Here is a 14,354-nt window from a genome sequence, read left to right on the forward strand (position 1 = left end):
CTATGGCTGGCAGAGTTGTTTGGCATAGCAGTAATAAATTACATACACAAATCTTCCTTGTGAATGAGTGTATTCATGAACAATGTATCAAAATCCTTACAGTAGTTACTGAGATTAGCCTTCACATACACACAGAAAAACAGCGGACTTTAATTTATAATATGTACAGCTACATCAAATCAGTTTTGTGAAGTACCACATCAGTCAAGATCAAATAATGATATGTCATCTGTAAAGAAATTTAATTGCATCATTGCCTGTGATGATAAACATTATTCTGATTGTAAAGGCCTTCAGGAATGATGTAAGTTTCAATTATACTTGTGGATTAAGAAAGCAAACAATATCAATGCCAGATGGCCAAAATAACAACTCTGCCACATTGTTGATGAAGAAACTACCCTAACACTAAGATGAGCAGGTTCCCATTTATATATAGCTATTCGCTGCTCAAAAATTAAATAATGAAAATTGTAATGGGGGTCTGACCCATATTGTCTGAAATACTTGTCCGACGTCTTAAACCACCACACTGCCTCACTTGATAATCACCGCTAGCTTCTGAAAGTCATCAATGTATGCCTTTTATGTTTTCTGCAACTGTCTACGGCATTTGATTGTGCGACTATCAGTATTCTCCCTAGGTATATTGAAGTTTTGTGGGACTGACGGTGCAACCAACCAATGGCTAATGTCATATCTAACCAAAATAATGCAGAAAATTGTACTTAGTAATTCAACCAATGTAGTCCAGGATTATTATTCTGACTGGGGAGAAATAAAATATGGGGTTCCCCAAAGGTTCAATCTTAGGTCCACCATTATTCCTCATATATGTAAACGACATTCCGTTTAATATATGGCAAGCAGAATTACCTGTTTCTGCACATGTCACAATAGTACTGTAATCAATCCAAGCATACATACGGAAATAGAAGAAATTGTAAACAACATTCTTAAAAGTATCACTGACTGGTTTTCTGTGAATGGTCCCACTCTAAGTTTTAAAAAGGAAACATATTCAGTTCTGCACATCTATGGCTATTACTCCAATAAGTGTAACACATGGTGAGGAAATAATAAATAGGCTAAGGGTATTATGCCAATAAGTGTAAAACATGGTGAGGAAATAATAAATAGGCTACAAACTTCAAAATTCTTAGGTGTCCGTACTGATGAGAATTTAAACTGGAAGAAGCATATTTTGGAACTTTTAAAACAACTTACTTTTGCCGCTTTTGCACTTACAATCATCGCAAATCTTTGGGAGAAAGCAACCAATAAGCTGACATATTTTGCATATTTTCATTCAATAATGTCATGTGGGATAATGTTACGGGGTAATTCATCTTTAAGAAAGAACGTCTTCATTGCTCAAAAACATGCTGTAAGAATAGTACGAGGGGGTACCAGAAAAAAAAGCTGCATTATTTTCCAACAGTTATATATTTTCAAATTGTTTACAAAACAGCCTTAACCCCTTCAAAATACTCTCCATTACAACTATTACATTTGTCCCACTGGTTTATAAATGGCTGACAGCTCCTCCCTTGTTTTATCTTGGCTTCTTCAATGTTGTCACATCAGTGTTCTTTCATAGCCCTTTTCATGCATGGAAATAAGAAAAAGTCGCACGCAGCCAGGTCAGGCGAGTAAGGCACGTGGGACAGTGGCACCAAGCCATTTTTAGCCAAAAACTGTCTAACAGAGATAGCTGTATGTGCAGGTCCTAGGAAAAAACTTGGCAGCAACCCTTTTCATTCCTAAATCTTCCATTAAAATCCACTGAACCACACTTCAAGATAATCCACTAATCTCTGACAGTTGATCAATTGTCTATCAACAGTCTTTGGCCACAAGCTCTCAAATTTTTTCAATATTTTCATCGATTTGGGCACTTGATGGACATATGGAATGAGATTTGTTATCAATCAACTTGTCGCCATTTTTAAATCGAGCAAACCAATTATAATCTTAAGTTTTTCCCATAGTGTCATATTGGTAAGCTGGTTTCAACATTAAAACAGTTTCAGCAACATTTTTAACTGAGTAGAAAACAAAACTTCACAGCTGCATGTTGTTCAATTAAACTCGCCACCATAAAAAAACAAAACAAGAACAAAACAGCGCTAGCAAAAACTATCACTGCAAATGAACAGAACAAACCAGGTCAACATTGGAGATGGCACTGAACTGGCAATGACTTGCACTATACACGCATAGCAGCAGAAATGCAAACTACACAAGCTCCATCCACGGCTGGGCATTCTGACTACTGCTTCACAGTATATTTATTCCCCCATAAAGTTTGTTGTAAATAATCCACTGCAGTTGAAAAGGAACAATTATGTAAATAATTACAATACCAGAATGAAAATAACCTTCATTACTCCACATTAAGATTGTCTTTAGTGCAAAAAGGGATGTACAATGCTGCAACTAAAATTTCTGAAAACTTGTCCAGTCATATAAATTGTCTGACAAGCTGCAAACTAAAATCTGAAAACAAACTGAAGAAGTTTCTCCCTGACAACTACTCCTATTTCATAGAAGAATTTCTATTATTGTATTGTGTAAAAGTTGGTGGGTTGAATAACTGACTCACATCTGTATATTGAAAAACAAACAAAAATAAAATAAAATAAAAAACTTATAAATGTTCAGCCCATAGCCATATTTACAAATTAATTTGCAACATGAATGTAAAATTACTCATTCCACATTATTACGATGCATTGTGCAAATGATCCATGGAACATGAAACCACCTACCTACCTGCCTCTACAATGAATCACGAACATCTACATCCCATCTCTTCTGATGATTCTATTTTACGAAAACTGCAGATCATCACTCCAAACACATTTATGTCTAAGATAAATACAGAAACACATTGATCAAGCATGAAACATTGAGACACGCCATATCTTACTATGTCCTTGAAATGTTGGGCACTGTCTTATTCATTACAGGACCAGCTAACATTGTTTATCCTATTGTATAAATAGAAATTAGAGGAATTTCTATACTATAATATCCTAACTGCAATCTTAGCTGTGTGTGTGTGCACACTGCTGCTGCTGCATTATTCTGGCAAACCCACAGTAACATTACACTCACACATTGTAATTGTCACTCATCGCAGGCCATACACCAAGATATACTCTTGCAGATTATAAGCAGAGCAAAGATATTAACTTCAGTATATCAAACATTTTAGTGATGGTATAACATTTACTTGCTTATCATCTACACAGCTACCTATTTCTATACACATACTTTTTACTTTGTCTTCAACAGTGGGCAGTGTGATTTGCTCTTAGTCCTTTTTTTCTACTTTTCACCTTTGCCAACCATGTGAAAAGGGAAGTTGTTGACTACTGATGTCCATTTCATGTAACACGATTGCTTTGGTTGGAGGTATTTGATTTGTCCTATGTGTTGCTGACATATCGGAGCACTATCAGAAGGTAACACAAAGCAGGTCTGATATTCCACAAGCTCATACTTTGTTCACTAGTCAAAACTGAAGAACTGTACTGAAGGGCACAAGTTTTTTCACAGTATCTATATAAAATGAAACACACATCCTGTCAGGACCTATGGCCTACCACTACATAGTGACTTTAGTTGAATATGAATTTTGCAGTAATTTTTGTTCATATCTGGCTTTTAAAAGTTCATTACAACCCAACATTTGATAAAGTAAATTAAAAAACAAATTACACTAAGAAATGCAAAGCAGTAGTAAAGAAATTCATACTAAGAAAATAGAAAATACAGTATTACTCTGCAAACTGGAAATTGCAGAAATGTTTACATAATAATAGACAATTTAAAATTCTATCATAATATGAAGGAAAAGTAGTAATGCTTACAATAATGATACACTAAACTACTTTTGGTTAAGAAAAAGAACAACACAACAAATTGTGCAGAATGATTTTGTAATACTTATGTTTCTTTAGATAACTGAAATTATTTGTTGGGTAGAAAACACATTAACTGAACCACATTATGCAGTGAAACTTTGATGTGGTTAGTATACCACATTGATTAACAGCATAACCTGCTAAATAAAATCTAAGAAGACGGATACACCATAGCAAAAGTAAATTTTCATCACAAAGACACAAGAATAAAATTGCATTTGCACACAAACCTATGCTAAAACTGCAGAGGAATCTCCAATATATGTTGACAGTAGTCTGCAATGTAGAAACCTAATTGCAGTCTTAGTGACAGGGGAATGGAAAAAACCACACAACACCTAATAGCCATATTGTATTATCGAAACAAATTACACACACTTTTTATTATTACTAATACTTTTTATTCTGCGATATGTTTATCATGTTACACCATGATCTTAAGATGGTCTGTTGAGCTACATTACTGAAATGAGGGCAATTTTTTTTTTTTTTAAGATGTTGCATGCTCTTTGCACATCATCACTACAAATGTACACTAAACAGTTACAATTCTTTATATAGTCATACTGCTTTTTTTTACTCACATAATGAAGAAAACATTATTCAGGCCAACATATGCACACAAATACATTTCAGCACCCAACTTCATAAAGATTAACAATGTGTGAGAATCCATGAGGACAAATAGTGCCCAATATTGGTTCAAATGGCTTTGAGCACTATGGGATTTAACATCTATGGTCATCAGTCCCCTAGAACTTAGAACTACTTAAACCTAACTAACCTAAGGACATCACACAACGCACAGTCATCACGAGGCAGAGAAAATCCCTGACCCCGCCGGGAATCGAACCCGGGAAGAGCCCAATATTGATATGCTTCTTTTAAAAATGGTGTAATATTTATTCTAAGGTAAGGTATGGCAGTAGTAGTAGTTACATATCTTACACACTATGGCACTAACTTGATCAGAGAACTTACTCTTTTCTTGGTGGTTTCAGTTCAGGAAGGTACACTGGAGTTTTCAGAGTACTCAGAGTCAGAGTACAGTCCACTGGAGGAGAGACTTCACCACAATGTGGGCATGATAAAACTCCTCCTTTTGTAACCTGGCACTCTCTGTGATAGAAGTGCTTACCACTGCACATAACAAAGTTCCCCTGCAATAAAAGTATTAAAGAATAAATTTTCCTCTTCAAATAAATACCTTTATGAATTACATCTGTAACAGCATTTGACAAAATGAACTGCTCTGAATTTATGCAGAAGACAGCTTTACTCTCTCATACCCTGCAAAAATTCAGAAATAATACATTGGTGAAAAAGTTCGTATTGTTTTTGTTCTGTGTGTTTGTATTCCAGTTGCTATGGGTTTATTTATCGATAGTCAGTTTTTATTTGTAATTCACTTTTGCTATTTGAGTTTACATATTGTTGTTTTGTCATTTGGAGCTGTGGATGCTACAAAATGGAGTGCCAAGTGGAGAAATCTGAACATTTCCGACATAGTATTCAGAGTTCAATAGAGGGGTGACAGTAGTGGAAGCAGCCAGAAACATTTGTGTGGGGGAATAACGTTACTGGACAGAGCACGGCAAGAAACTTGTTTTCTCATTTTACGGATGATTGTTTTACATGTTAGTGACTCTCCAATTTCAGGAAGACCTTTGGGGGTTTGATGAAGATCGTTTAAATGCATTAATCCACAATGATCCACATAAGTGTATGTGACAACTGGCAAATGTCATCAACAGTGATCATTCCACCATTGTATGACATTTGCATGCAATGAGAAAGGTTCAAAAATTGAATGTATGGGTACTGCATGCTCTAAGCTAAAAATTACAAATGTCAGCATGTGTCCATATGTGCACCTCTGCTTGCTCGTCATCTATTGGTTCATGAACAATACCGATCATTCCTATCCTGTACCATTATTGGTGACAAGAAATGCACCTTTGTGCTAACACAAGGAACAGGAAGGAACGACTGAGCCCAAACAAAGCAGCAACTCCCCGTACAAAGATCTCCACGCATCCACAGAAGATAATGTTATGCATCTGGTGAAAAAGCGATTTTGTGGTGTACTATGGATTGCTTCCCCACGGTGTTACCATCACTGCTGACATTTATTGTAAACAACTGAGATATCGTGCAGAGAAAGCCCAAGAACAATAACAAGGAAGACTGTGTGAAGTGATGCTACTCCAGATAATGCCCGCTGGCATTCTGGTTGACTGACAAAAACTACTATACGGGAGTTCACTGGAAAGTCTTCCTGCACCTACCTTATTCACCTAATCTTGTGCCCTCATATTTTTACCTTTTTTTCCTCTATATCGGACAACCTTCGAGGAACTTACTTTATGGTTGAAAATGTGCTCTGAACATAGCTCAACAAGTTCTTCGCCTTAAACCTGCACAATTTCTACAGTTGCAGAACAGAAAAGTTAAACCAGCATTGGCAGACTGTTGTAAATAGTGAAGGAGAATATATTATTAGTGACTGAAGTCTCTGTTGCGTGTATCTGTTGTGTTTATTAAATTTGTGGAAAAATACTATGAACTTGCGCACCAACCCGATATGTTTGCTAGAAGGAATAAGAACAAATATGCATGACACAAAATTAACTCTACATTTACACAGAAGATTTGATAGGCAGTATTGTGACTTATTTATATGTATTGACAAAATGGAGTTAGATGTCTAATTGAGTGAAAGCTGCATGTACAATGAATTTAGTATTAAATCTTCATCATCCATGTAACTGCACTCGATTTTGTTCCGAACTGTCTGCTTCTGCTAGACAATAACATAACCGGTTTCTTTTGAACTTTGTATGACTGACTAAAGCTTTTCTTCTCACAAAGTAAAACATGTAAATGCAGAAATTATCTAGCTCACATTAGTGTCAGTCTGTGTGAAAATAAAACTTTCTGAGGAAATCCCTAAGGAGTTTGATAGTACACCAGTGTCAGAAAGAGTGATTGGCTGTCTCTAGTTCTCTTGTGCGTTTTGGAGCTTATTTGTGCAAGTGAAAAAGAACTGGACAAGAAAGAGTTGTTCAATAAAATGCATTGGAGGATCCAGAAGCAGTATCGAGATCAACTGCCACAGATATGGGTAAAATTTCTGTGATCCATTCTAAGAACACTAGGGCAGCTACAGAGCACAGAGCAGATAAATATATTTGATGTACTTTCACTCATGACGAGGACAATTTCAGACATTATGCATCCATACAGTTCACAGGCCCACTTACAGAGGCCACCTCGGTCAGCCCCCTGGCATGCCCTGTTGAGCTGCCAAAGAAACAGTATTATTGAAGCGATCGCGAACGAGTGCTCAGCCGATTCTGTAGCCTGTATTTCATTGTATCTTACGTGTTGCTCTATAAAGTACTATGTTCCATAAATTGTATTTGTTCTTGCTATAGCAGTCTTAGAGCAAGGGAGGGGGGAACAATATGTATAACAAACTCCATGGTAAGATAGAAAGAGTTGACTGCATGGCCGCCCACTTCATACATTGTAGCGCCTACTGCATGGGCATCCCACTTCACGTCCAACCCAACATGGGATGCCAGCATCACAGGTACAAAGTAGACTAGCCTCCAAGTGTTGTACCCCGGGCAACGTAACTAAGTTACGGCTAAATAGTCTACAGATATAGGCTGCTGGACCTCTGGTGGTTGCAAATTACCTTAGGATATCCCAGCTGTTAGAGGATACATAGCAATGAAGCAAAACAGTTCTGCCAAGAACTACCTGACAAAGGACTTAAGGAATACCCTCCGGCTCTTACAGCTAAACATAGAGGGAACAAGCAGAGCAAAAAGTGAGTATCTCACTCAAATATTGATTGAAAACAAAGTGGACATTGTTCTACTACAGGAAACCCACTGCTCAGACGAAACCCAACTTCATTCCAGGTGTAAGCTCCCTGGCTACACATTAGCTGCTGCGACATACCTTGCAAGTTACGGATCTGCAACATATATCAAGAATGATGTTGAAGAGGTAACAGATGTCCAAACAAAAACGGAAAATAACATCCATACCATCAGGCTGAAAGTCGCCAACACAGAGATTGTGAACATCTATAAGCCCCCAGCACAACCATGGGTAAATGAAGCTGCTCAAAATATTCCACATCCAGGAATCGTAATTGGAGACTTCAACAGCCATAACACACAATGGGGCTACAGAACCACGAATGAAGATGGTGATGAAGTATCGGAATGGGCTGAAATGGAACGCCTTTTCTTACTATTTGACGGGAAGGACAAAGGGACATTCCACTCAGCTAGATGGGCTCAGGACTACACTCACGATCTCTGTTTCGTTACCACTAACAACAAAGGATTACCCTTGCAGAGCAGCAGGAAGGTGCTCAGTGATTTCCCTAGAAGCCAACACCGACCTGTACTGGTGAAAATTGGACTCGAAATCCCAGTTGTGAAGTCTATACCAAAGCCACGATGGAACTTCCAAAAAGCCAAATGGGAAAAATTCTCTGAAGAGGTTGATCATATTATTCAGTTTATTCCACCTAAAGTTAGGCACTACGACCACTTTGTTAGACTAATTCATTCCATTGCCAGAAAACATATTCCAAGAGGCTACAGAGAGAACTACATTCCTGGATGGAGCCCTAGATGTCAAGAATTGTATGACGAATTTAAAACGACTCGAGACACCAAGGTAGCAGATGAACTGATTTCGGCCCTAGATTCAGCTAGGCAAAAGAAATAGATGGAAATAACTGAAAACATGTGTTTCCAACACTCGAGTAAGAAAGCTTGGAATTTATTAAGAAAGCTTGGCAGTGCCACAAAAGTTAATATCCTATCAGACAAAATAAATCCTAACAAAATAGCAGCCAGGATTGTTAATATAACAAGAACACCAAGCAACAACAACAAACAGAAAGCCAAAGAAATAAAACATGAGCTTAAGTGGAGGAGGAGGAGGATATTGGTGTTTAACGTCCCGTCGACAACGAGGTCATTAGAGACGGAGCACAAGCTCGGATTAGGGAAGGATGGGAAAGGAAGGCGGCCGTGCCCTTTCAAAGGAACCATCCCGGCATTTGCCTTGAGTGATCTAGGGAAATCACGGAAAACCTAAATCAGGATGGCCGGGCGCGGGATTGAACCGTCGTCCTCCCGAATGCGAGTCCAGTGTGCTAACCACTGCGCCACCTCGCTCGGTATGAGCTTAAGTCTAAAAGTCTCAAGCACAGCCTTCCGAATTTGCACAGAAAATCTCTGCAGCCGAAGTTGTTTCAGTCCTAGATACTCTGAAATCTGGTAAAGCGGCTGGTTGTGATGGTATATACCCGGAGTTCCTTAAACATGCTGGCCAAGGTGTAGTGCAGTGGCTAACTGCACTGTTTAATGAAATTCTCGCAACAGGAAGACTGCCAAATCTTTGTAAGAAAACTAAAATAATTGCCATCCTGAGACCGTCAAAATCTGGTAACAATCCTGAAGACTATAGACCCATTGCACTTCTAAATGTCTGCTATAAACTGCTGTAGAGAGTACTCTATAATAGAATTGCACCAACTATCCTGAAACACATTCCTGTAGAACAGGTGGCTTCAGACAAGACCGCAGTTGTAGCGATCAAGTGCTAGCGTTGGCAACATACATAGAGAAGGGCTTCAAAGACCTGAAGAAAACAATGGCCGTGTTTAATGACCTAACATCAGCATATGATACAGTGTGGCGGAAAGGCATGGTTCTTAAGAATAATTCCATGTAAAAGAATTGCACAACTACTCAATAACATGCTGTTCAACAGGAAATTCCAAGTTCACCTAAAAGGTCAAGTAAGCAAGGTATACAATTTAAATGACGGACTACCACAAGGATCAGTATTGGCCCCCCTACTTTTCAATTTATATGTCACTGATTTGCCAGAAACGAAAGCAAGAACATTTATCTATGCTGATGACATAGCCTTGGTGACGCAGGCTAACGATTTGACAACTTCAGAAATGACTCTCACTCAGGATCTAGATGAATTTTTTAATGGATGGCGACTCAAAGTAAACAGAAATAAAACTGAATCTTCCACCTTCCATCTGAGTAATAGGCATGCTCGCTATAAACCGCAAATTTCCTTTAGAAATCAGTTGCTGTTATATAACCCATTCCCAAAATATCTCGGCGTGACCTTGGATCGTTCACTAACATATAGAAAACACCTAACTGAAACAGCTTTAAAAATGATAACCAGAAACAATATATTACACAAACTCTCCGGAACAAGGTGGGGAGCTAAGGCATCAGTACTCAAAACAACTGCCCTCTCACTTGTATACTCTGTTGGGGAATATTGCAGCCCAGTATGGCTGAACAGCGCTCATACAGCCATGGTAGACACGCAGCTGAATGTAGCCTTGAGAAGCGTATCCGGGACAATAAAATCCACACCCACAGAATGGCTACCTGTTCTGTCTAATATTGCACCACCGAAGTTACGACATCAAGCAGCGTTGAAAAGGGAATGGGAGCAATGCTCCAAGAATCCGAGTTACCGCTACACCAGGACTGTGATGCCACTCAAAGGCAACGTCTTAAGTCCTAGAAACCCTCCTGGAGACTTGGAAAAAGGCTTACTTCTGAAGGATTCCAACCAGAAACAGCATGGCGGGAAGAATGGTTTGCAGTCAATCCCGATTCTGCAGGTCTCATTGCTGATCCTACACGAGTACCTCCTGTATTCCACTTACCTAAGATGTCGTGGACCACCCTAAATTGCATACGAACCAAGCACGGAAGATGCCAGGACTTTAAGCATAAGTGGGGAATCACTGAAAGTGCCAAGTGTGACTGCAGACACCAACGACAAACAATACACCACATAGTCACAGAGTGTCCCCTACGGAAATATGCTGGAACTCTGACCAGCATACATGAGGTCTCTGAGGAAGCAATCTCCTGGCTGGATACTTTAGATATTAACCTATAGTTTTTATTACAACTTGAAGCTCTGTTTGTCAATATTACTGTTTATAAAAACCACATTTTCTCTTTTACATGTAACTCATCCTAGTGTTTTTATCCGTATGTATATTATTGATTTATCGATCTAATCTAAGACTTTTATTACCATAAATGAATGTAATCTATTTTATTTGTAGCATATGCATATTGTGTTACCAGTAACATCATTGCTGTTCAATTCAAGTAATGTATCCTTGATGCCAAACAAAATAATAAAAAGGGCGTATATTCACCAAGAAAACCTACGTCGTCTGTGTTGTCAACACAAATATTTACCGGCAGCCACAACACAACACAACATCAGCTCCCCACCAACGGCCGACACAGACCGCTACCCATTCGTGGAGCCTGCAGAACACCTTCACCAAAGGTCGCAGCTAGCCCAGAAACTACTTTGATATGCCAGGCACATGATCGCAAATAGTTCCAGCAGATACATCCACCAAATGGTCTTTATAGGGCGCCGTACTACCGGCAAATGGCAGTTTGATGCACCGCTTGGAAGTATACAGAGCTGCCACACCCCAGCAGCGACGGCCAGATGCCTCTTCTAGATGGCTGATCTCTTCCAGATGGACTCGGTATAGTCGACAAATATCTTGACATTGTAGAATTGTTTTATTGTGATGTCTCCCTATGAAGAGACATGTCTTTTCTATTATTATTACTTATTTTATATTTGGAACGCTCCACAGTTGGGATCGAGTTGGTTGTTCTTTTGGAGATTGTATTATTGTTTCGTTTTGGTGAGGCCAATAAATTGTTTTCGGACTTGTGTTTTCTGCATGTCTCTTCTTCCAGCACAGATACTTCAGTGGTGACGAGTTGATTTAAGAGTTTCCCATGTTTGCTCAGTTGTCCACTATGGCACACGGTATTCCAGGTATTGATGAACCCTCAGCATGAGTCATAGTGCTGTTGGAAAGTATGCAACAAATGAACGAGCTCATTATTCAGCATTTACAGGCGATGTCCACCCCCCCCCTCTTGGGTTGCCTATGCAGAGGTCCCACACAGCTTCCCTGCTTCTGGGGCTCCGTGCCACGCCCCATGCGTTTCCCCAGTTTGACAAACCCATTGAGCCTTGGGGCAACTACGTGGCTCATCTGGAGCAACACTTTATTGCTCACGATGTCACTGGTGACTTCAGTGTCACACATTTTTTCTTGCTTATGTGGCCCTGGAAGTTTATCACCTTCAACAGTTGCATCCCGATGCAGAACCTCATGCTCTCTTCCTACCAGGCATTGACTTCTAGCCTGTTGGATTATTTTGACTCTCAGGGCCACGTGGCAGCAGCATGTCACAAGTTCTTCTGTTGTCAGAAGCTTCCCGCGCAGTCATGCAGGAAATTGATTGCTATGCTGCAAGGTCTCTCCCGTGACTGTCATTTTTTCTGTGGCAACCCCCCATTCTTGATATGATTCTTGTCCATGCCCCACCTGATACCTTACAGATTGATCTTCTGAAGCTGAAACATCCCTCTTTAGACACCTGTTTATCCATTATCCGCACTCATAAGCAGTCCTTCCGCTCTGTTTGGTTCACATCAATACAGCCGCCATAGCAGCGCCGGGAGTCCACTCTTGAGGCTGCGCTCACCCTACCAGACCAGGGCGCCGGCCCCCACCTGCACTGACGGCAGCCGCAGTAGTATCAGCCGCAGCAGCGACAACGGTTGGCCTCCTGCAGTCAATGCTTTGTCACACATCAGAGGCAAGATTGCCGCTTCCAGAGGGTGATCTGTTCGCCCTGTGAAAAGCAGGGTCACAAAGCCGAGGTCTGTTGGTCATCATTATTGATGGCCGAGGTCCACACTACTTTGGACGCCTCTGACTCCGTGGTGGACGAGACGGACCCTCTGCCACCAATTTCCTTCGTGCAGTCGGTTTTTCTGCACACATCAGCCATGATCACTCTGACTGTGCAGTTGGACGGCACTCCTCTCCCTTTTCAAGTGGATATGGGGTCCTCCGCCACCATCGTCGATGGGGATTCCCATCATCAGTTGGTTTCACCACCGCTTCGTCCGTTCCATACATCCCTGAAGAGCTACAGCAACGATGTCATCCGACTACAAGGGTGGTTCTTGGCCCAGGTCCAGTACCTCACTGATGATGGCATGACCTGGATTTTGGTCCTCGTTGCCCCCAAGGCCACCAACTTATTGGGAATGGATCTTTTTCCCTTACTGGGCCTCGAGATACATGACTCAGTCCCAGCTGTCCAGTCATTGTTGGGAGACAATCACTTGCCGCAACTTCTGGACAACTACCCAGGCGTGCTCTCTGCCACATCTCTGGGGGTCTCCGGGTTCGAAGCCCATATCGAACTCCTCCCCTCGGTGGTCCCAAAGTTCCACAAGGCTCTCTCAGTACCGTTCACCCTCCGTGACAAACTACAACAGGAGCTTCGGCATCTACAGGCTGAGGACATCCTGAGCACAGTCAACCATAGTTGTTGGGCTACACCCATCATGGTCCTTAAGAAGCCAAACGGAACTCTTCACGTTTGTGAGGATTTTAAGGCCATTGTCAATGCTCAGTCCATTATTGACTCCTTTCCCATACCCAAGGTTGACAACATCCTGTCCAGGTTGCCTGGCAGCAAGGTGTTTGCCAAAATTGACCTGCAGGACGCCTACCTCCAGTTGCCTTTGGACAAGTCCTCGAAAACGGTCTTGGTAATCAATACCCCTTTTGGACTCTTCCATTACAATCACCTCCAGTTCAGGGTCGCCAGTGCTCCAGCCATCTTCCGGTGCTATTTGGAATCACTGACAAGAGAAATTTCAGGGACGGCTAACTAAATAGATGACATCTTAGTCACTGGCTTCTCCACCTCGGACTTGGCCCACAACCTCCAGTGCCTCTTCCATGTTCTTCAGGGTGCCGGCTTATGTTGCAACAAGGACAAATGTCTTTTTTTTGTTCCTCAGGGTACCTACCTCGGCCATGTTTTGAGCACTAATGGCATTCGACCAACACCCCAGTATGTCAAGGCTATTCAGCAGCTGCTGTCCCCGAAGGACATCTCCCAGCTCAAGTCAGTCCTGGGTCAACTCAATTACTACCACCATTTTATCCCACATGCCCTGGCTCTGGCGGAACCCCTTCACCGCCTCCTCCGTAAGAATGTAACCTGGGACTGGTTGTGGCTTGTGATAGGGCGTTCCACTGTCTGAAGTCTTCTCTCCTGATGATGGCTTGCCTGCCGATGTGTCTGACTACAGAGTGGGGGCCGTCTTGTCTCACATCATCAACGGAGTTGAACGACCGGTGGCCTTCATCTCCAAAACACTATCTCCGGCTCAGCGTAACTACAGCCAAATTGAGAAGGAGGCCGTTGGGTTTAAGAAATTCCACGATTTCATCTATGGCTGTTGCTTCACCTTACACACTGATCA

At 41.0% G+C, this 14,354-nt stretch overlaps 1 protein-coding gene across 5 annotated transcripts in view; it reads right to left on the reverse strand.

Moving 5' to 3' along the window:
• The window catches only part of LOC126248359 (histone-lysine N-methyltransferase EHMT2), a 267,727-nt gene that overhangs the window by 152,734 nt on the left and 100,639 nt on the right, over positions 1–14,354 (reverse strand). For all 5 annotated transcript variants that reach the window (XR_007545465.1, XR_007545466.1, XM_049949279.1 and 2 more), the window contains one exon: positions 4,914–5,092. Coding sequence is in view for 3 of the 5 variants with exons in the window: in XM_049949279.1 (XP_049805236.1) it covers positions 4,914–5,092 (179 nt within the window). In the remaining 2 variants the exon portion in view is untranslated. The remainder of the gene's footprint in view (positions 1–4,913; positions 5,093–14,354) is intronic.

The sequence above is a fragment of the Schistocerca nitens genome, chromosome 3, assembly GCF_023898315.1.
Source record: "Schistocerca nitens isolate TAMUIC-IGC-003100 chromosome 3, iqSchNite1.1, whole genome shotgun sequence".
NCBI classification, from domain to species: domain Eukaryota; kingdom Metazoa; phylum Arthropoda; class Insecta; order Orthoptera; family Acrididae; genus Schistocerca; species Schistocerca nitens.